The sequence below is a fragment of the Gracilinanus agilis genome, chromosome 2 (assembly GCF_016433145.1).
Source record: "Gracilinanus agilis isolate LMUSP501 chromosome 2, AgileGrace, whole genome shotgun sequence".
Taxonomy (NCBI): Eukaryota; Metazoa; Chordata; class Mammalia; order Didelphimorphia; family Didelphidae; genus Gracilinanus; species Gracilinanus agilis.
Window position 1 is genome coordinate 150,382,910 of NC_058131.1, and position 24,576 is coordinate 150,407,485.

Genomic DNA, 24,576 nt, shown 5'->3' on the forward strand with positions numbered 1-24,576 from the left:
TTTCTACTGTACCACCTCACTGCCTCCAGGTATCCATGATCCAACTTCTTCAGAATGGTTTCTCTTCCCTGCTTTCCAACTACATAGTGACTATTGAGCAGATTATTGAAAACTAGAAGACCCCAGAGATGGTTCCTCTTTGCTGCTTTTTCTTCCTCACTCTTCAGCCTGGTATTAAGGCTTCCACAATGTGTCTCTGAACTACTTTCCCAATATTTCACATTATTTCCCTTTCCTGTTATTTTCCCTGCCAATCTGGAATATTCATTATTTGTAGAACTTGGCGTTCCCTCTCCTACCTCCCTTCTGTCTTTACACAGACTGTCTTGAATGCCTGTAATAAACTCTTTCCCTAAGCTCTGCCTCCTCAGAATCCTTTGTTTTCCTTAATTTAAAGTTTAGCTCAGAAGCTACTACCCTCTTTTTTTAAATCCTTACCTCTGTCTTAGAAACAATACTGTATATTGGTCCCAGGGCAGAAGAGCAGTAAAGGCTTGGCAATGGGAGTCAAGTGATTTGTCCAGGGTCACATAGCTAGGAAGTATCTGAGAGCATATTTGAACCTAGGAGCTCCAGTCTCTACATCTGGCTCTCAATTCACTACGCCACCCAGCTGTTCCCACTACCACCTTTGGGAAATCTCTTCTTTCCCTTTCCATTGGTGTTCTTTTCTTCCTCAAATTATTTACTTATCCATGTAAGTATAGTAGAACAAACTTTTTAAGAGGAGGGACTTTTTCCTTGCTTTGCACATAGCGGTTGATTAACAAATATCTCAATGTGGCCTTTGAATTGTTATGGTTTTGTTCAACTTTTCCCTCTCAGATTCTGCCCATTTCTCTCCCCTTCTTCAAACCTGGTCAGATGTATTCATTATGAGAGTTAATCTAAATTCACAAATATTTACAAAGGGCATCCCATATATTACAGCCTGTGCTGGGTCCTGGGGACACAAAGCCAAAAAAAGAGGCTGCCCTTAAGGACTGAACATTTTTCTCTGCTGTAGACTCAAGAATGATAAGATCATTAAGCTAGGAATTTGGTACCTTTTCTACACACTGAAAAAAAAAAGGTTTTACCAACCTTTATTGTTATCCAAAGCTTATAGATGTCAGCTTGATGGAGGTTGTTCTTAACCCCCAAATTAAAGAGATATAATCACCAAGACAGACAAATGGACAGAATGGTAATAGCACAGTACCTAGTACATAGTAGGCATTTAATAAATGTTTATTGGCCAACTAATAAGCGTATCTGTAGGGTAAAAGGCACCCAAAAGAGGGGAGGAAAATGACCTCACTTGGAGATATGTGGAAATAGAGTCTTCTTTAATGCACCCAAGTTATTAAATTGTCATAATGAACCTTATACTGACTTCATTTATTCATAAAAATTAGGTATCCTGCCCTAGATGAAACATCATTTTTTATATTTTCTCTTTTTTCTTCAAGGCTGTCAGAAGACTAGAGAGAAGAGAAATGTCTGAGACTTTTGAACTTTGGCAAATAAAGTTGGTATTAGAATTCTTTAGTTCCAGAAGCCACCAGGAGAGAATGCAGAAAACTCCTAGTCGAGGACTCTTTATGAACTCTGAATTCCTTCCTGTGATGAAGTGTACTATTGATAATGCTTTGGATCAATGGTTGCAAGGTAAATTAAACATTAGGCAACACTGATTTTTTATCTACGGAGAGCCCATGATTTTCAAATCATAATTTCATGGATGAGGGGAGAATTGTCTGAATAGAATCCAAATAGCCTACCCAAGAATTAACTTTTCCATTTTAGGGACTTGAAATGTAAATACAAATTCTTTTCACTATACCTTCTGAAAAAATGTACTTGAACAAGTCTGAAATAGTGTCTTTTGTATTTGAAGCTTTAAATAAAACCATACTTATTCTGAACAGGTAATTATCATACTCCTGAACTTTGTTTTCCATTTTCAGGCATTTGTGCTTAAAATATCTTTACTATGAATATTGACACCAGGCAATATATCCCCTAATTATTTCTTATGTTAACTTTGTCTGACCAACTAGATTATAAGTAATTTGAGAATGGAAATAATTTTCTTCTTTTAAAAAATCTTTAGTATTGCTTATATAGTATGTGTTTAATAAATGCTTATTGATCTGACCAATGAATGTTTGTTTTTCAGCTCCACTAGTGAATTTTTGACATTTTGATCATGTAGTTGATATTGCTAGTTTACCCATGGATATATAAATTTGATTCATAGGACATTAATGTTTTATTATAATATAGAAAGGATCATTTCTTTTATTAGCCAAATGATAAAAGAAGAAATTTCTAAAAATGTGCTTGCTTTAAATGTAGTTATGCTTATTTCGTTTTCAGTCTTCATTTCCTCATTTTTAGCTTCACTTTATTTCCTTAGATGCTTCTAAAATATATGTAATTGCAGCTGGCCAGATTGAACTAATTCTGGGTTTAGTTAAAACAGTAGTAATAATTCCGCATTCTTTCAATTGTAGCTACCATATAATATAGTAATTGCTGGAACCAAATGAGCTGAAACATGAAGGGGCAGCTAGGTAGTACAGTGCTAGAACCCTGAGCCTACAATCAGGAAAATATGAGTTCAAATTTGGCCACAAACACTTAATAGTTACATGACCCTGGGCAAGTCACTGAACCTCTATTTATGCCTCAGTTGCTTATCTGCAAAATCGGGACATACTGGAAAGGGAAATGGTGAACCATTCCAGTGTCTTTACCAAGAAAACTCCAAGGGACATAAAAAATTGGACATGTCCAAATGACTGAACAACAAACCTGAATTATTAGGAAACTCATTTCTAAAAAACTAGGCTGTAATGAAAGTTGTATATGAAGACTGTGCAGAAAGCAACACTTGTAATTCCCTACTTAGTAATGTGTTTATGGTTAATACTTGCAGTAAATCTGATATTTTACCTCAGGATTGAAAAAGTCACATTATAATGTTAGAAAATTAATTTTTATAAACTTTTAGTTTTAAAATATGACCAGCTAGTCACTCGAATTAGAAAAGAAAACCTTTATTTCTCTTATTAGGATTACTTTTTTTCACATAATTTAATGAGTAATTTAATTTCACATAGTTCAAAATAATTTAATACTATTTTATATTCTTTGTTTTTTGCATATGTTTATGACTTATTTTCCCAATTAGATTTTAAATTCTTTTAAGTGGAAGAAACACTTATACTCCTATATACTCACTATACATGATATAATGCTGAACTAATCCTAGAATTTCAGTAAATGATTGATTAATTTACTAATAGAACTAAGAAGCAATAAAATTTTCTTCTCAGAGATAAAGGTCAGAAACTTGGGGGGGGGGGGGAACATTACATAGGGGCAGCTGGGTGGCTCAGTAGATTGAGAGTCAGGACCAGAGAGAGGAGGTCCTGGGTTTAAATCTGGCTTCAGACACTTCCTAGCTGTGGAAGCTTGGACAAGTCACTTGCTCCACCTTGCCCTAACCCTTACCACTCTTCTGCCTTGGAACCAACACACAGTATTGATTCTAAGCCGGAAGGTAAGGGTTTTAAGAAAAAACATTACATAAAAAAAAATTTAAAAAATCATAGTTATTAAGTAGTCATTGAACTTAGTTGGAGACTTATAAGAAGCCTCCCATTTCTTACTAATGATTGCTTAGGAATAGATACACATAGCTAAATAAGTCCTCCTTAGTACCTAAGAATAAATAAGAAGAAGAAGAATGAAAAGTGCTTTAAGATTTGCAAAGTACACTTCCTTACAAAAACTCTGAGAGGCAAAACAAGTATTGTTATCTCCCATGTTAGAGAAAAGAAAGGCTAATAACACAGCTTGTGTCTTAAAGTAGGATTCAAATCCAAGTCTTCCTGACTCTAGGTCTAGGACTCTTTCATCTTTGCTATGGAATCAAACTACAGATTGCAGGAGATTATTATGTAAAATACTTGCTTTCTGGTTTAGCCTTTTTAAATTTATATTTTTAAAAAATTCCAAACTTCAACACCATATAAAATGAGCATTTCTATGTACAGAATAGAACAGAAAAAGAGTATTATACTGGAACCTGTACATCTTTATGTACAACTTTCTGAAGCACAAGTAGAATAGTTGGTAACTCTTCTGAAAAGATATCAAAAGTAGGGAAAATATGGGTATTATTCTTAGCCTTTGACAAAGTCTCTTTTAGGATACTTCAGTTATATAACCTGTTTAGTATTTTACAAAGTAACTTGAATTTTTAAAGCCTTCACAAGAATTTTTGCCATTGAGTTAGATGAATTATACTAAATTTATGAGCAACAGAGCAGGAAGGGATGGCTAATTTGTTAGCTATCAGAATGAGGATCCAAAAAGGTCTCTTGCAATTCCAAAGTTCTTTTGATTTAGTAATTCTATATACACATTCAATCTCTCTCTCTCTCTCTCTCTCTCTCTCTCTCTCTCTCTCTCACACACACACACACACACACACACACACACACACACACGTACATATATATAGCCAATGTCTTTGAATGTTTGAAAGGTTGTCAGATTTTTCATTCTGGAGGGTAATCACAGGATATTAGCATTGAAAGGCACCTTAGAAGCCATTTAAATCTAACCTGTGTACAAACAAGAATTTCATGCCCAATAAGAAGTCATCTAGCCTTTCCTTAAAGACTTCCAGTGAGAGGAAAACCCTCTATTTATTGATGCAATCCATTCCACTCTTGGCTGCTTCCATTTGTTAGGAAGTTTCCCTGACGTCAAACCTAATTGTATTTTTTGCAATTTCTTCATACAGTGGCTAGTTCTACATTCTAGGGACAAGCAGACATGGGAAGTATAATCTCTTTTCCATATGATACCCTTTGAAATACTTGACACTATCTTCAGATACCCTTTTCTTATTCAGGCTAAACATCCTCTTATGGCATGTTTGCAAGGCTATGTTACCCTTGGGTTTCTGGACATCTAGTACAGTTCTAGGGTGAGGTAGAAGTCACTTAACAGTGATTTCCTATTGGATTTCTTTATTATTATTCAGTCTGGTGAAAACTTCAGGGATTTTGGTGGTAAAGTTTTGTAGGTGCTGGGGAGTCTATTTCGATTCAGATAGCCATTTTAGCTGGAATTTCTCACCTTATACTTGTAAAGTTGATTTTAATAACCCAAGACAGATATTTTATTTATTTTCTCTCAATAAGTAACTTATTGAAAGTAACATTACATATTTATTCACTTAAGTGAACATAAATGAAGTAACAGTGCTTTGTGTTTAAAATTATCAAATCCCATGTGAAATCTTTCTTGATGTCTTTAGTTGCTACTACTTCCAAATCATCTATTTTTTTTTTTAAACCCTTGTACTTCGGTGTATTGTCTCATAGGTGGAAGATTGGTAAGGGTGGGCAATGGGGGTCAAGTGACTTGCCCAGGGTCACACAGCTGGGAAGTGGCTGAGGCCGGGTTTGAACCTAGGACCTCCCGTCTCTAGGCCTGGCTCTCAATCCACTGAGCTACCCAGCTGCCCCCTACCAAATCAACTATTTTAATGTGCATTTTGCATATACTTGCCATATTCTTTTGTGTGGATATGTTTCCCCTATAAAATATAATCTTATAGAAAGCAAGGACTATTTTATATATCTTTATATCTTAGGGTTTAGCATATCTTACGGTTTAGTTAGTCTAACACATAGTAGAGTTTAATAAATGTGAGTTGATTAATTAGGGAGTTTAGCATTTTTCCATGACAGAAATAGGCCGTGAACCCAAATCAGAAGTTGAACAACAATGTAATTATAATAAGAAATATGATTTAAAATACTCAGTACTCTTGGAATTTCCTACACAAATAAAATCACATTCTCTTCCCAGTTTCACCATCCTCCAAAAAACTGCCCCCCCCAAAAAAAAAAACCAAACACTTAAACTAAATGGGAAACAGATGTTTACTTTTAAGGGAGAAAAATCAATTTGGAATCTTTAGATTTTATAAAAGGCATATGATCTAGTAAGTTGTTGTTCGGTTGTTTGGTCATGTCTGATTCTATTGGACTCCATGGACTTTGACAATGGGATTTTCTTTGCAAAGATACTAGAATGGTTTACCATTTCCTTCTTTGATGTGACCTTGTTTTACAGATGAGGAAATGAGGCAAATGGGGTTAAGTGAGTTGTCCAGGATCACTTAGCTAGTTTGTTTGAGGCCAAATTTGAACTCAGATCTTCCTGACTCAGGAATGGTGCTCTATCCACTATGTCACCTAGTTTCCTTATTCTAGGTTAAGTAGATCTCATTGTACATATTAATCAGCTAGTTTACGTTGTTTTACTTTTTCTTTACAGCTGGAGGTGATGTGTGCCTGCACTCCTATCTCAGTGGCCAGCCCACAGAAGAATCTCACCTAAGCATGTTGGCATGCTTCTTGATTTATCATTCTGTTCCCACCCCAGGGCAGTTGTCTGCTGGAGGATTAGAAGGTAATTATGTATCTAACTCCTGTTGGAAGACTTTCTGTATATGATTGTTTGGATAATAGATATAGAGTTGGAAGGTACCTCAGAGGCAGGCCCAGGCCCTCCTCATTTTGTAGATGAAAAAGCTGAGGCCCAGTGAGGTTAAGTGCCTTTGGCCCACATCACACAGGTAATAAACAGCGGAGATAGGATTTGAACCAAGATGCTCTAACTTAACTTCAGAGGGAGTTTTCTTTCCATTCACTTTTCCCTTTGCCTCCTTTTTCATTTTAATTGCATTAATTCTTAGTTTTTCAGTATTGTAATTGAGAATTTTTTATTATGAAAAGTGACTAAATTCACATTACTTTCCTGGTGCTAACAGCAGAGTGGATTATACCCCTTTTAGGTCTTAAAAGATCCTCAAAGGCTCATCAATTCCTAGTAGAAGGAATTTGTAGATATATTTATCTTTATTGATACCACTTTTCTGTGTTTGCCTTCCATATTCACTCAGATTTTCTTCCTATTTATGTGCCAACTAAATTTTTACATTTTTAGTCTTTTATAAATGGTATTCATGATGTAGATATTATCATGTGGCATATTTTTTAGAACATGAATATAAATCCTTCACAACTAGGTGTATAGTCTGACCTAATTTTAATGATAGTCACTGTACTAAGGTTCCTTTTTTTATTTGTGTCACTTTCTAATTTCCATTACTGTTTTTTTGAGAGGGAAAAGTCAAATTTTTCAAGAGGTAATTTTCCCTATTCGAGGTTTTTTGTATTACTTATGGGTCATTCTGTGTTTGACAGCCTTATTTTAATTGCATGATTAATAATATTTTAGTTTTTGTTCACCTGCTTATTCTGTATATTTCTTACAAAAAGGCAAAACTGTTCTCTTTTTTTTTTTTTTTTGTGAAAATTAAATAGCTTTCAATATTGATAATACCAGATTGTGGAGAGCTTTATTTAGGGAAAACCACTGGAACGCTTTTCAGTAGAGGAGTTACATGGCCATAGTGATGCATTAGCTAGATTATTTGAACAAAGGTGTGGAGGACAGATTAATGAAATGAAATAGAGGCAGAAAGACCATTTGGGAGGCTGTTAACCTGGTCTGGGCAAGAACAGATGAGAGACTAATATAAAAAGTATCTAGTTGCATTGGAAATAAAAAGAAGGGATAAATGTGAGAGACTTTGTGATGGTAAAAATGATTAGGCTTGACAACCAATTGGATATGTAGGGAAGTCAAAGTTGATTCTAAAGTTTATGACCCTAGGAATTAAGGAAAGTTGCAATTCCATTAACAGAATAGAAAATTTGGGATAAGGAGGTTGTTCAAGAAGAAATAAGTTCAGTTATAGGCATGTGAAGTTTGAGGTGCTGGTAGAATAACCAATAATTAGTGAGAAATATGAAATTAAAACTTTAAGGAGATGTTAAGATTATAGATAAAAGAGATATGATGACCTGCTGACATCTCAAACTCAGCATTCCAAAATGGAATTCATTACCTTCTACTTAGAAACCATCTTTCTCTCCAAACGTCTCCATTTCTCTTCAGAGCATCACCAACCTCCCAGGCATAAGCTCAGAGTCTTTCTTGACCCTTTTCTGTCCCATAATTCCCAGAGATAACCAGGTCTTGTTGACTTTACTTCCACAACATATGTCTTATGAGTTCCCTATTATTCTAATTGCATGGTAATTACTTCTTGCCTGGGCTGTTGTAACCAATCTTAACTGGATTCCCAACTTCTAGTCTCTTCTCTCCCCAATCCCAAATCAAGAGAGAGAGGTGAGAGACTTTCAGAATAAAAGGTGAGTAGATCACAATTACATAAATCAGAAGAAAGTGGTAGAATTGCATGGCAAGAACTTCAAAGGCTGAATGATGGTAATGTATATTTGGAAATGGTTCCTTTAGGTTTTTATGTGTAGAAGCTGTAGTTCTGATGTGAATTAAAACTTACAAATTCTTAAACAATGTGAACTTCAAGTTCTGGGGTATTTTCAGTTGTAAATCTAAGTCCCATACTAACTTTGACCTAGATATTAATACAAGTATTTCTTTTCTCTGAAATTTTCATTTTTTCTTGGAATAATCACATGTAACTGAAAGTTCTAAGAATTGAACCGTTATGAGTAATATACTAAATTTTCACATAGAAATTATGGTAATTCAGTTTCACTATTCAAACCAACAGTTGGATCAACCACAAGCAAATTCATTGCTGTTATTCCATTCAAAATGATTAATTTCAAAATAAAAGAAACATCTACATAATATAGGATGATAGGGAAATATGCTTGTAAAATATAAGTAATGTTTTCTTTTCAATAGAACAGTGGTTGGAAAACCTAGTAAGTAGCTAAAGAAACAAATGATGTTTATGATAATGGAATTAAACAGGAAATATGCTTCTTGCTATTTTAGTAGAAGCTTTCCAAATGTACCAGAGTTCATTCAGTCAGCAGTTATTAAGTGCCTACTGTGTGCAACCCACACTTTTATTCTTTTATTCTGGTGTATATTTATCATCTCCTTTCAGTTGATATTCTTGGCAAAACAGTCATTTTTGGTCAGGAAGGGCCAGAAAAAAAATATAGTAGGAAATTGCATTGACTTTATTCATTTATTTACCATTATCTCACTGAAGGTCAGACTTTTAAAATATTTTTATTTCATTACAAAGCTGACTTAAAGAACACAATAACAAAGACATTGACAGAGAAGGAACACTAACCCATTGGATTTTACATTGCTATAGAATTATTTCCTGTGTCAGTTTTTTTATTTATTAGGAAGTCTTGAATGTCTCTTAAGGGACTGGGAAAGAGTTTTTGTTGCTTGTCTTTGATGCAGACTGAGGTTTGTTTTTTTTTCCTAGACCTGTCATTTATTGTAGTATAGAAAACTCTCCTGATGAAAACAGATCCTCTGTCATTGCAGAGCAGAAACTATTTGATGATAAATAATTTTACAAAGCTGCCTGGGCAACTGAGAAGTTCAGCGACTGACCAGATGCATGCAGACTTCCAGTCTATTTCAGAGGCATAAGGCTTTGAAGCCAGACCTTCATAGATTCATTGAGGGGATCCATTTTCACAGACTATTCTCCAGCAATACTGTTTTTTGAGTGGAGTTTTTTGTTTTGTTTTTGAGAGTTTGGAGAAAGAAGGAAGCATAGAAAGTATTATGAATGCAAAATTAAATGAGAGTAAAAAAGAAACTGGAATTTTACTGGAGATTTTGCAGAGGAAGATTCCATAATCCTTATTTTTTAAACTAGTGAATTGTCTAGAAGTACTTTGATCTTTTGCTTTATCTCTTCCATCCAAGTCTTGTCATGTTCTATGTCTCTAATTCATGTCCACTTATAGGTACTGAGAAGTCTGAAGGTTTATTCAACACACTGTGGGCCTTTTTCCAAGTCTTAAGAAATGCTCTGTCCATCAGCTTCATGGTCTTTCTATAGGATAAGACTACCTCCTTTTCTAGCTTGAAACCTAAAATGAAACACACCAGTTAGTGCAGGATGTTAAGATGAAAATTCTCTAGAGACTGTCTTAACTTATAATAATTAGCAGGCCAGAGAAAGAAAAGGCACCAGCCACATGAGCCTACTGTTCCCTTTACAAATCTCCCCCCCACACACACACTCCCCAGCTGCCTCTATAAACTTCTCAGTCAAACCCTCAGTGTGCCAGAGTATTCTCCTGGGCAGCCCCAAGCCTGGCTGTGTGTGCACGTTGTGGCCCCCTTGCTCACCTGTGCTGGCACTCTCCTAGCCACCTCCCCTTAAGCTACCTGTGAGGCCACACTACTATGAGATCACTGGTGGGTGCTTGCCTAGGGGTAGAACTTGCTATTGATAATTGGGATGAAAGAGTAGGTATAGAAGTATGTCAAAACAGTGGAACAAGTGGGAGAGTAGGGTTGAAGGAGAATACCAGTTGGCAAGAGAATTATAAGCAAAATAAACTTACTGATCCTGAAAGGGAAAATAAAAGAGGGAATAAAAAGCAAAGGCTAGATTCTAAGGAGATGCCCATCTATTAGAGAATGACTGTACACAGTGTGGTATATGAATTAAATAGAACACTGCTGCTCCATAAGAAAGAATGAAAAGCATAACTTCAGAGATTCTTGGGTATGAACTGATATAGAATAAAATTAGTAGAATCAAAACAACTTATTCAAGGGGAATAGTGCTGTAAAGAAAAACATCAGTGCACTGACCAAGCAGAATGGTCTATGATGAGATGTTACTGACTTCCTAACAAGGAAGTGATGGACTTCAGTGCATAATGAGACATTCATTTCTGGAAGTGGTTACTAGGTGGATTTGATTTGTTCAGTGTGCTTATTTGTGCCAAGGTGGTTTTTTTCCCCCTTTCTTTTTTTTAATTGGGGTTAGGAGTTACAATCAGATGCTTTTTATAGAAAACAAGTAAACACCATAAGATCTTATATTCCTTGTACTTTTTACTTTCTTTTACAATGTAAAGACAGTCTGCTATAGCATGTCATTCATGAGAGTCAACCTGTTCCATCCTTTTACTGCCTTCTAAGATTACCTTTATGTATGTATAAATTCTTCTCCTAAGGATTTTGAAGAAATGCGAAAGTGTGTAAATAAAAACAGAATTTATGTAGCCTTTAAAAAAAAAGTTACATTAAACAATTTAATCCTTTAAGCATTAAGTCATATTCCGATATGTCTTCTTGATATAGAAATAATCTGTGTTTTTGGAAGTCTAGGCCAGCAAAACTTAAATTCTGCAAAGTTGGAAATGGTTCAAGTCTGAGGCAAGTAATCATTCATTAGTCATTCAAGGACCTGCCTAGCTAAATATAGAGAAGTTCTTCAGCAGGTCAGTCACAGAGTGAGTGAACAAATGAAAATACATGTTTTGCCCAAAGCAGCTCATAAAGACTTATTTACTAAGTTACAGAGCTGTTTTGATCTGTATTAGGGAGTATTTATGTTGTAAATTCATGAGTCCTTGAAGTATTGGAAGTAATTTAAACATTGAAGAGAATATGTAGCTATCTTTTAGCTACTACCAGATTTAAATGAGGAAGTTGGTAGGTAGAAGTTTCTGCTAAACATATAAGCCACACTTCCCTTTCAGCATTTTTACCTTTTGAGGAGATATAAAAGCTATTCTCTAAATCAAGATTTTGCATAAATAGCATTCATTCACATTTTCTGCACTGATACCACAAAATATGTATTTTACTCTATAAACATTTTCTTGAAAAGTAGCATATGTAAATAAATTATTATCTGTGAACATATTAAAATGTTCCATGAGCTTTCTCTTTCATCATAAATTATTTTGCAAAATTAATTTTTATTATTCCCTAATATAACTTATTAGATATGAATTGCCTCATTGTTGTGGAAGGGCACTTGAATGATGAGTAAGAAGACCTGGGTTCTAATCTAGCTCTTCCCATTTTAATAACTTCATGACTTTTGGCAAGTTATGTCATCCTATTGGCCTCTGTATTTCTTAGCTGTAAAATGAAAATGCCTAACATTCTGTAATATAATCTTGGTATATTTTGTTTTAAAGCAAGGCATTTATTTCTATACAGGTTGTTACTCATTTATGAGTGTGTGTGCATGTGTGTGTCTAAAAAATGTTATTTACATATAACCTATTTCCCTTTCTGTTTCATAGGAAGCATGAGTTTTTCTGAGCTACTTCTAAAATTCAAGCAACTGAAGATGCCAGTCCGAGCATTGCTAAGATTGGCTCCTTTGCTTCTTGGAAGTCCACAATCAATGGTACTGTGATCTCCCCGGTCAACAGACCTGTCCTAGATATGACTTCTGCACAAAAGTGACCAAACATCAAAGCCTGAAGTATTATTTATAAGTTACATATTAGAACTTTGGAGGAAAAGTAACTACACAGACATCCAATTGTATTTTAAAACAAATGTTTTCAATGTTACAGAGAGCTCTCAGTTGCTATTAGAATATGTAAAAGTAAATTTAAAAATAACTTTACTTTTGTAAATAAAGTTTTTTGTTTTCAAAATTACCTTGTTAAATACTTTTGTTTAGATGTGTCTGTATCCTGAATAGACACAATTTTTGAACTCTGGGACAACCTGAAGTCCAGATTTGGAAGAAACACATCTCTGTCCTTTCCTCTGTTAGCAAAAGAATTGAACAGAAGAGAGTTTAACAGTCTATGTAATTTTACATTATTTCAAACATTGTGCCAAGGTTCAAAAATAAGTTTTGCTTAACAGCACACTGTAACAGCATGTATTAACAATGGCAAAAACGTGGAGGAAGCAAAATATCCAGAATGTCATGTTTTCACTTCTAGGCTGTTTTTTCATTTTATTCTCATTTCTTTCTGCATTTGTCTCATGTAGGTTTTTGTTTCTTTGTTTTATTTTCAAAGACAAAATCTCTGACATTTCCTTGGAATTAGGGTTCTTGAATTCTTTTGTGTCAGGGAACCCTTGTCGTCCTCTGAGAATATTTTTAAACACATTAAACTAAAACACAAAAATATTACAAAGGAAACCAATTACATTGAAATACAGTTTATAATGTATTACAAACTCATAGACTCCAAGTTAAGAACCCTTTCTCTTAACATATAACTTTATTCCTTGGCATTATTTGCCTGCTTGTAAGAAGTACACCTATATGAGACCGGGCAAGATTAGTGGTTTATGTTGAAAAAAAAGTGAGGTCCTCATAGGTTTTGAGTCACAATCTCTGGCCTTCTGGAAGAAGCCGAAAATACTGAAAGGGAATTACAATGGCAATTAATTTAAACAGAAATAATTTATTTTTAAAGTTCATCCAGTTGAAATTCATAGCATCTTTAAAATTGTGGCCATCCAGCAGCATTCAGACCTCAAGTAGTATTCATTACCCCCAGCCCTCCTTTTAGAATTGTTCTTGGCCTGGTTTGTAGCCTGGTTCCCACTTGCCTTAGGGATAGCTGGGAGGAGGCGCCTGGGTACCCTTCCCTGCCCTGGGGCTTCAGAATTCCACTCTGGAGGAAGGCAAAGTCAGTAGCTGCTTCCGGGCCCCTCTCGGGCCCTGGGAAAGCTCTTCACAGCAGCGGCCGCCTTACAAACCCCAATAAATAGGAGATTCCCAGAATCCCACCCCCTCAGTCCTGAGGCGCCCAGTACCCGCAGAGAAGCCCAGGCTTCCTAGGCAGGACCCTACACACCCAAGACTGCCCAGAGCCCCCAGGCGGCCCCACAGCACACAAGCCTATACACCAGTGCTCGGCCTCCTTTCCTTCACCCTGCCATCCACTCTGGGATCCCTTCGCAGCCGCTCGGAGGCCTGCCCGTCTGACGATGGGGACCCCAAAACCTCATCTGCCCGGCTCCCAGCCCAGCCTGCTCCGCACTCACTGCACTCGCGGGCCCAGTAGGCTGAGAGGGGAGCCCCTTCCCCGCAGACCCAGAGACCAGCTGACGGCACCCTCTCGGCCACAGCCCCAGGCTCCGCCCGCCAGCTCACAGCAACCCAACGAAGCCTGTTCTCACAGGTGTCCCTCGACTGCAGCCAGCCGGAACTCTGCCCACTCCCTGTGAGCCCCAGCAGTCGCGATCCCTACCTCATCGCCCACACAGCTAACCCACGGGCTGACTCACAGCCGGGACACTGCTTCTGAGACCCGGATGACTAAATGGACCCGCCACTACTGAGGCCCTCGGCCCCTCGGCCCAGCTCCGCTTACGCGGTGCCAGAGACTTCTCAGCGGACTTAGGCCGCCCCCGTTCACCTCGCTGACCCCCCTCCCCCCTTGTAGACCTGTCCACGCCTGAGGCCAGATGACATTCTTTCCCAGAAGCAGGGAGCTACACCCGCCCTTGGACTAAGCTCTGGCTGATCACCAGACTCCACGCAGGGCCACTTGGAAAACTCTGCCTCTGCCCAGACAGAACATCCGTTCCACGAACCCCTTTGATCCAATACCTCAGGCCTTTTCTTTAGCCTGCTGACCATTAAGGCCACTGCCTCCACGGTCATCTTGGCTGGTCCCTGGGGAAACTCACGCGGAGGAGCTGGGGAAACAGTTTTTCTACCTTCCGGGTACCTAAGGAAATAAAAAGGCATTTTATTAAGACCTACTCTGACAAACTACACCATTTTACAAATATCTTATTTGATCCTCAAAATGACCCTCCTACGTCCATTTTACAGATGAGGAAATTGAGACAAAGAATCTCCCTTCCCCCTTCCCCTACAGCTTTAACCACTAGGACCTCCGCCAACGCTTCTGACTATGTCCGCGGAGCCCTGTCCACGTTAAAATAGAGATCTCGGGATCTCATCAGAGCTGCTAGAATTCTGTCCTGCCCTCTGGGACTAAAAAAAACCCCACCCAGCCGCGGGTGCCTCCCCCTGAGACTCGGACCCCAGCGTTGCCCCTAGGCAGCCTTACAAGCAAACCCTGCTCCTTCCGACGGTTTTCCCCTCCCCACCCCCACCGCTTCGGACCCTCAGAGTTGAGACTCTCGTCCCCCTAGGACGTGCCTCCCCTCGCCCAATCGCCACTTTCTCCGGAGGTTTACATTTTGGGGAGGGGGCCAAGCAGGCCAGTCTTCATCCCCCTCCCTGAAGGCTGTACTGACTTGGATTCAGCACTAATTCTCTGATAGGCCGCCTCCCCGAAAACGAAAGTTGTTCATTTACACAAACCACGTTAGAATGAAGGAAGCTCCTTGGGGTCGGGGATTGTTTCTTTTTAGCTTGTATTTGGATCCTCGGTGTTTATAGCACTTATGGATGAACTAAAGCTTGTTGTCTAGCCTTTCCGCTAGGGTTCTCCGTTACCTGCCCGCATTTTCATTTTTCTTTTTTAACCCTTAACTTCTGTGTATTGGCTCCTAGGTGGAAGAGTGGTAAGGGTGGGCAATGGGGGTCAAGTGACTTGCCCAGGGTCACACAGCTGGGAAGTGTCTGAGGCCGGATTTGAACTTAGGACCTCCTCTCTCTAGGCCTGGCTCAATGCACTGAGCTACCCAGCTGCCCCCAGTTCCTAAATATTTTCTATTGTTTAAAGTGCACATATGTTGAGTACAGATACTTTCTTCATTGTCTATACTGCCTTTTATCAGGATATAATTACCTTCCTTATCTCTTTTAATCAGATCTATTTTTGCTGTATGGCCTTGTATGGTGTCTAAAGGATTTCCCAACGTTTTTAGTGTGAAAATATTCAGCTATTGTTTGATTTCAAATGTCTTCCATACCCAGAGGGAAGGGAAAGAAACCAGTATATAAAGTATCTTTTTTTTGTCAAGTTAAAGAAATGTATGTTTCACGTTAGCAAACTTTAGGCATGTTTATAATGTACGATGTGTTCTCTCAGGCACTGGGGATACAAAAACAAATAAAGCCATTCCTGTCCTGAAGGAGCTTAAATTCTACAGAAATATGAGATATATTCACATATATGATATATGCATATTATTTATTCATAATGAACATGTGTATATCCCACACGTAGTATATGTACATTCACATATATGTATGTATTTGCATATATTATATGCACATATTATATGTCTATATGTCTTATGTATATCTTTATATAGAATGTGTGTGTTCACATATATCTGTATATTATATATCCATATGTAACATCTGTATAAAATATTATATATGTCTATATACACCTGTATATTGTAAATGTCCATAAATAATCTGTGTATCTTCATATATAATGTGTGTATATTCACATATATAATATGTGTATATTATATATCCAGATACATGTATATCTTCATATATCTATCGAGAGAAAGAAGGAGAAGGGAGGGGAGGGAGGGAGACCGAGAGACAGAGGCAGAGACAGAGAATATAGATAAGTATAATACAAGGGAATTTGAGGAGGGCAACTACGTGTAAATTAGAGAAGACTTCCCAGAAGTAGCATCTGAATTGAGCCTTGAAGGATGATGACAAGTATTGTAAAAAAAAAAGGAGATGAAGAGGGAGTATATTCTGGAGATGGAGGAGAGCTTTTGCCAGTACCCCGAGTCAGGAGAATAGAGTATTACATTTGAAGAACAACTAGTAGTTGGATTTGGTTGGGATATCTAGTGTTTGAAGGGGGATAATACAAAATGAAGCTGGAAAGGCAGGTAGAAACAAGCCTGTGAAAGACGCTCCTCCATGTTATTCTAGAAGCCACAGGGAATCACTGGAGGATATTGAAATGGAAGGGCATGATTAGTCTTGGGCCTTAAGAAGGTTATTTTGGCAACCATAGCTTTGTAGCCATTGATTATACTTCTTGTTATAGAAATGGTATGATTATGAAAATTGTGCCTATTTGGAGAATAATGTTCTTCTGGGTACTTTTTTTTGGGTTGCAAATGCTCAATTGCCACAAGTTTTAAACTGGTGTAAATCAAGCTTGATTTAATGTGATTGCTACTGTTATATCCAGCCTATACTGCTAACGGCTATTCATACTACAGTCAATTACTGGAAGTGGATATATTTCCTATGCAAAAACTATTTAAATGATAAAATGAGCTATGCGCCAGAAAAAAAAAAAAAGTCTTCAAGTCATGCTTTCTAGAGGAAGCATGGACAGCTCAGTAGTGCAGTGGATTGAGCCTTGGAGTCAGGAAAATCAAATGCGGCCTTAGACACATACTAGGTGTATCACTCAGGGCAAGTTACTTAACTCTGTTTGCCTCAGTTTCCTCAGCAGTCAAATGAGCTAGAAAAGCAAATGACAAACCACTCCAGTATCTTTGCCAAGAAAACCCCAAATGGGCTCATGAGGAATTAGACATGACTGAAACGGAACAACAAAACCCTGGAGGAAGGTTCGTGATGTGGGTAGCTGAAACAAGGTTCACTGATTTATTAAATACACACTGCATGAATGGTTTGTTTTTTCTCAAGCATGGATAATAATGTACAATAAATAGCACAAACTTTAATATACTTTTCCCCATAAAATATATCCTTTATTAAAATAATAGTTAAACATCATCTACATATGGGGAGATAATATAAAATCACAAAACTTAAGAGAAAAGACCATTTAGAGTAAGATTTAGTGATAATCCCCAAGAACACATTGACACCATTTTGCCTGTTCTTGTTCGCTGTTTTGCATAGCTCAGATGTTTTGTGGTGTTCAGCTTTATGTGAACCTAGGGAGTTTCCTATGGATTGGTTTGCCGTTTCCTTCTCCAATGTGTCCCCATGCCTTAGATACAATAGTAAGGATCATTTCCAAGGCAAAAAAGTAGTAAGGGCTTGGCAATTGGGGTCAGGTGCCATGCCCAGTATGGCACAGCTAGGAAATGTCTGAGGCTAGATTTCAACCAGACCCCTGTAGCTCTAAGCTTGGCTGTGTAACCTCTGAGCCACCTCACTGCCCCCAGACTTTTTTTTAAAAGTTATAGCTTTCCCCCTTTTGAACTTGTAAAAATCCAAAATAACTTTGGTTTGTAAACAGTAATTCCCTCTTAAATCCCTTGAAGTAACAGAAACACTCTAGACTCTAGAGTGCTAGAGTAATACAAAACTAAGACTGGGAACTGTGTTATGTAAACGGTCAAAAGGGACTTGCTTGTGGTAACTAGGTCCCAGTCGAGGTAAAGTGGAAAAAGTAGACAGACATCATGAATGGAATGATTTCTGCACAGATTGTTTGCAGATTTTCCTGCCTGACCCTAGATTCTACTGACCTTTAATCTCTCATCTCCTTTTGCCTACTGGCCAAGTCACACTGGAGGTCCTTTGAGCATTTAAAATTCATTGTGTTCTAAACAGAACTCCTGAGATGTTCCCCAAGCCCACCTCTCTCCCAGACACACTGTTTTTGTCAAAGGCACTAGTTACTCAGGTCTGCAGCCTCAGTCATTCTTTCACTTGCTTTCACTCAAGCCAAATATTATATTCATTGCCAAGTCTTATTGATCCTATCCTCACAGTGTCTCCTATTCTCCATTCATTCTCTATTCCCTAGTTCAGAGTTTCGGTTCTCTTCAAATATTCAGTCAATCAGAGGTAGCAAGGTGGCTCAGGAAAAAGAGTGCCAGGACCAGCCAGGGGAAGTCTAAGGCTCAAATCTGGCTTCAGACACTTCCGTGCTGGGTGATCCTGGGCAAGGCAATTAACTCCAATTGCCCAGTCCTTACCACTCGTCTGCCTGGGAACCAACACTTTGTGTCAATTCTAAGATAGAAGGGAAGGGTTTAAAAAATAAATGAATAATCAATCAATCAATAAGCATTTATTAAGTATCATGCTATATTGTGATGGTTTTTAGAATTGGCCTCCCTGCTTCAAATCTCTCCTTTCTCTAATATCCCTTCTATATAACTGCCTTTGGTGGTGATGGAATACTATCGCACTGTAAGAAACAATGAGCAAAAGAAATGCCTGAAAAAGTTAAAGGATATGGTCTCAGAACCAGCAAGTGGCAGAGGTGGGATTGGAACCTGGATCTTCCTAACTTTGAGACCCTTTTTGCCATGCTTTCTCTCATTGAATGAGATCCAACCGGTCCTCTTTAACAACTTTCAGAGACTGGAAGTCTGCTCAGAGCATTAAAAGCTTCAATCTTTGATCAGGCTCCAAATCTAGCTTGTTCTGGAATTTAGGTTTGAATTCAATGAGTGCAAAAAAAGCTCACTTTTACTCATATATTAGGAAAAAAAGGCATTGGGTAATTCGTGGTTTTATCAGGCAGTTCAAGGTATTCATGCAGGAGTGGCCAGAAGCCAGCTGGGTACTTTCATCTGTAGATTCTTTAAAAGAGACATCATGTAAAAGTTCTCTTAACTTGTTCTTTTGATGTGAGAGTTGAAAGCATGACATTATCACCATTCACCAAAAAGGAATCTTTAATCTAGTTGGCCTTTGACTCAAAATCCAGCAAGTAATTATGCAGCTGCTGGACTTTGGGGCTTTGCCATGTGTCCCTTCTGAGGCTCATTGTGAGCTCTAAAGTGTGGGTGTGTGGGTGTCTCCATAAACTGTACATATACCTGGTGTAAAAGGGGGGCGGGTCCCTTTGAATTACAAGCAGCTGTACTGGGAAGGGGATACCAGGAGCCATTAGTTCGACTCCCTTCCCTCTGGAAGATATTCAATAATTATGGGGATAATTTGCATAAACAGATCCATACACCCTGGAAGAAGATGGGAGCCGGGTTTGAGAGCAGAAGACATCCCCCTTAAAGCTTGAAGAAAGAGGAGACAAATAGGATGGACTCAGTGTCATCAGACCCAGAATAGAGAACAGAATCCAGTTTGAGCAAGGAAAGAAAAAATTTCTTTCATGATTTCCTTTGGGAGTAGGGGTGAATAGAAAAAAGAGAGAACTACCAAAATTTCTGTATTGCTTCTCTTTTTCTTTGCAAAAGGAGAATGATCTTTGGACTTGTTATAGCTAATAAATATTTATAGCCAAGCTGTTATGGGATAAATATTATTGGTAAAGGTCGATAAAAGTTGCTGAGAGCAGTTTGGTAAACCAGTGTCCTCATTTATTTGGAGGAGAGGTGTTGGAAGCCATTGAGAGACACAGGGTCTTTAATAGATATTTTTTATCTGGACCCCATCAAAGTTAATATAGCTGACAGGGTCATATATTGACTCGTTTGACCTGAAAGGATCGAGTCAGACAATGGAAGGCCTATCTAAGAGAAAAAGCTGGACCCCTCCCGATGGCTCCTTTTATCATTAAAACATAGTAATTTAGTTTTTAGGATAGCCTCAAGTTTGTAATAGGTAACCTCTGGGAAGAAGATGAAGACCAGCTTGAGTGACAGATCATCAGTTGTAGAACTTAGAATTTACCCAGGTGGCATGAGACAGGGGCAAAAGACAGTTGAGACCACCACTATAAAAGCCCAGGGGCAGAAGACTTCAGGGTCTCATTTTTGAGAAGGGGCTCGTGGATGGTGAAGGATGGGTAGGCCTATAGACCTGCATATCCAGCACCTGTACCTGATTGTCTCATTATATCCATTGATCTAGTACTGAACAAGGCTGAGAGATAAACATCAACACCTGCTATCAAGAAGAATCTCATAATCCCCTCCTTTCACTTAGTCTGGACCACGGCTAGGTCTGACCAGGGTCTGGGAGAGAGAGAAGCCTCTCAAACCAGCTGCCAACTTGTTACTTGTGGATTAGCCCAATCTAACTCCCATAGGTTTAGCATAGCCATCCCCAACACCACTTTCCTTATCCTGAATCCTACCCCTTTGAATTATAGCATTAAACCCTTTGAAACATAGTTCAAGTAAAGACTGATTTCATTCAAGAGCAAGTGAATAATTACAGTCAAAGGGGAAAGGGGAATTTACCTAAATCACAGTCATTTGGTGTTATCCAACTCAATACCAATACTATCCTTATTACAAACCTTTATCCTCTAACCTAACCCCAAGCCAGGGAACCAGAGGAGCTGTGTGGAACAATATACAGCTCCTCACTTGATAACTTTGGCTTGGGCACTATTTGTGGGGTCAAGTGCTTAGCTGAGCTGATCATTCACAAGCCCTAGGGGTTTTCAGCACATCTTGGTGGCCACTCAGGCATCTCTATCCTCAGCCTAGATCCATTTGCCATCTAGGGACTTGGGCCAGCTTGTCAGGCCCATCTAACAGAAGCACCATACCACCCTGTATAACAAGTTTTATAGAAAGCCTCTAAATACCGTATAGTAAACCAGCAGTTAAGGAGTTAAGAGTTTTCCCCCAAACAGAAAAAGGCAGATACTGCCCTGGCCCTGTATCTATCTCCTGACAGCCCAAGGTCAAAGTAGCAGAGTGAGACACCCTTCATATTCAGCCAGGCACTTTCCACACCACACAATCTTAAAGGTTCATTCTTTAATGTATCTTTCAAAGTATGGACATTTTTATTAAAATAGAATGTTAGATAAAATAAGTCTCAAATTTTAACCTTGGACCCTTGTCTTATCCTGGCATAATCTATATGTGAAAAAACTTGTGTGTGAGGTAATTCTGTAACCTTTATTGTCTGCACAACTGCAGATTCCTTTGTGCTTTGTGTGAAATGACTTTTTTTTAAATTTTTTTTTTTAACCCTTGTACTTCGGTGTATTGTCTCATAGGTGGGAGATTGTAAGGGTGGGCAATGGGGGTCAAGTGACTTGCCCAGGGTCACACAGCTGGGAAGTGGCTGAGGCTGGGTTTGAACCTAGAACCTCCTGTCTCTAGGCCTGACTCTCACTCCACTGAGCTACCCAGCTGCCCCCTGTGTGAAATGACTTTTGAATACTGTATTTAATAAACCCCAAGCTCAATGTCTGATGGAGCAGCCATGAGCTAACCATTGGATGACTGTTCTCAATTTTCTGCTTCTTCCTTATTTTCTGATGCCACTTCTGGCCATTCAAATCCTTGTTGATATTAGAGCTGGTCCTCTATAGAGAGGTAGGGATAGGAAACAGGAGGTAGGGAAAAGGATAGTCTATCTCTAAATCTTATACTAAATCTTAAAAACCAAATTCTATACTAAAATCTCTAAAGAATCCTACTTCTAACTGCCTTACTTGGAGGATCTTCTTGCCCAGCAAAGCAGGCCTACTCTGTCTAACATATTAAATTTTCTAACTATCTTAACTAACCAATTGATGAACATTAATTAATAAGTCTTTAACTTCTCCAACCTAGTATCTGGAAACAAACTGTCAGAAGTAACTATCAGATCCTCTTGACAGTCACTGACACCTCCCTGATCTCTCCAAATCCAGAGAGAAGGACTTTCTTAACTGAATTTTTCTCCCTTTTATAATCAGTCTCTTAAAGTGACAGAAGGTGAGAACTGTCTGCTCTGCCTCTTAAATCAATAGAGTGATATTAATAAAACTTCCTTTAACATAGAACTTCTGCTCTTAATGAGACAGAGTAAACTTAACAAAACTCCTTATAACGGACTGGAAAAGAGAAAAAAAAAAAGACTAAAAGAGAGTTAAAGCCCCCAAATTATCAGTAAATTTGAGATCATCTTGTTATCTTCATTGAATTACAGTTACCTTAGGGCACTGAAGGAAATAGAAGGTGTAGTTGCTAAGTCACTGTCAGTGGTTTTAGAAATATCTTGGAGATATGTAAATGTCTTGATTAAAAAAAAAGGAAAAATATAGATTCTTCATATACTAGGCTAGTGAGCTACACTTTGATTTCAGTCATTTTTTGAATGCATTATTGAATGGTATAGTTTGTGAACATTTAGAAAGGGAAGCAATGATCATTAAGAATTGACAGCTACTTAAGAAGAGCTCATTTCCAAGGCATTGCAGGATCTCTCAAACTCAAGAATATTAACTCAATTCTACCTTCTCTCATAGACCAGGAGCCTGGCCTACTGGCCTACTGGCTTACTGCTTCAGTATCCCTGCCCCTGGCCTCTTCTTTGTTGCTATTGATATCATCTTACAATTGGATTTTGGTTGTATTTAACAATTTTCAGCAATTGAAGGTACTAAGGGGTCCCATCTGTAAAAAAGTCAGGGAGACAAGGGCTACATTTGGAACAACAATAATAACAATAGCAAACATTTCTATAGCATTTAGTGCCATACATTTTACAATTATTCTCTCATTTGATCCTCACAATAGCTCTGGAAGGTAGGTACTATTATCCCCATTTTACAGAAGAGAAAACTGAAAAATGAACAGAAGTTGTCCAAGATCACACAAATAGTGAGTGTTTGAGGTTGGATTTGGACTCAAATTTTCCTGACCCAAGGCCCCGGCTTTCCTTCCAAGGAGCAAATGTCTTTTAATTTACCTATGATGTCCAAGTGCCAAGCGTAGCCCTGGTGATCACCAGCCAGGACTTGGAGTAGGATCAGGACTTTGATGAGAAGACAACAGAGTAGAACTCTTGCTCCATGTAATGGGTCTTAACAATTTCTGAATGCTATTTTCACAGCTTAGAGCAAAGGGGTTGTGAAGGTGTATGCTCAGAGGAGGAAAGAAGTTGACTTTGTGGGTGAAGCTGACCTGGGCAGAGTTCTTTTGGCTCACACAGTTTTAGGCTGGGTGTGTAAACTCCGGGTGTTCGGTTTTCAGTTACTTGAACCTCAAGGGCTAAATGTAAAAGAAGCTTCACATTTTTCCATAGGCATTCTTCCTTGTTTACTGTGACCTCTCCCAGCGCCTCCTGCTATGAAAAGCTATTTTTATTTAACAAGAAAGCAGTTGCTACACTCATGGCATAGCTGATCTGTCAGGATGAGGGTGGGGGGAGAGACTGGTATCAGCTTGAGCAACGATGATTCTGAACAAGCAGAGGCTCGGGAAAGCACAATGATGAAAGCCAGGGGGATGGATAAAAAGCCAGTTGTAGTTCTTAGTTACTTTAGGTCCCGTAACCAGGTTTCAAGCCTGTTGTTCACACTTCAGATTAACCACAGATAACCACATTCATTTATCAAAACTCCAAATGACTGTTATTTCCTGCTTTCAAGGGTAGGTCACCATGTCTTCACAATATGCCTCATTAACCATTGATTGTTTGCTTCTTGTGCATTCATAAATTATTAGAAAAGCACAAATTGTGTTTATAATGCTGTTTCTTGGCCACTAGAGTTCCTAGACACAGACGTGTAGATAAAAGTGTAGAATTGCAGCTTGATCCCTTTGATAGTTGACATTTCCTTGGTGAGGTATAGAACTAGGAAAGCATATGGGCTGAATGAAGGTGGGGAAGAACCAGGGGTGCCCCCTTAGAGCAGGAATTACTCAGGTTTAGAATCTTGGGGTCATCAAACGGTTATCCCCTCTCTTATAATCCCACTTTAGGACCAAATATAAATTCCTTTTTTTGGCATTCGAAACTCATTACAATATGGCTCCTCTCCACTTCTGTCCACCCTTTCCCAGCCCACTCTCTCTTTTTCTTTTCAAGGTCCTAACTGCCCAACAATGCTTGCTTTTACTTTTTAATGACATGCATTGGAAATGAAGGACTTTTTACTTTCACCTTACCACCATTCTTGATCCAATGTATATGGACAACCCAATGCCTTTTATTGTTAATAAATCACCATGTTAATCACCAGATTCCATTAAACAAGCATG

At 38.4% G+C, this 24,576-nt stretch overlaps 1 protein-coding gene across 1 annotated transcript in view; it reads left to right on the plus strand.

Annotated features, from left to right (window-relative positions):
* ANAPC1 (anaphase promoting complex subunit 1) overlaps positions 1-12,530 on the plus strand; it is a 122,633-nt gene extending 110,103 nt beyond the window's left edge. The window contains exons 46-48 of the mRNA XM_044659509.1: positions 1,452-1,650; positions 6,349-6,483; positions 12,168-12,530. Coding sequence (XP_044515444.1) covers positions 1,452-1,650; positions 6,349-6,483; positions 12,168-12,283 — 450 coding nt within the window. The 3' untranslated portion in view covers positions 12,284-12,530. The remainder of the gene's footprint in view (positions 1-1,451; positions 1,651-6,348; positions 6,484-12,167) is intronic.
* The last annotated feature ends 12,046 nt before the right edge of the window (positions 12,531-24,576 follow it).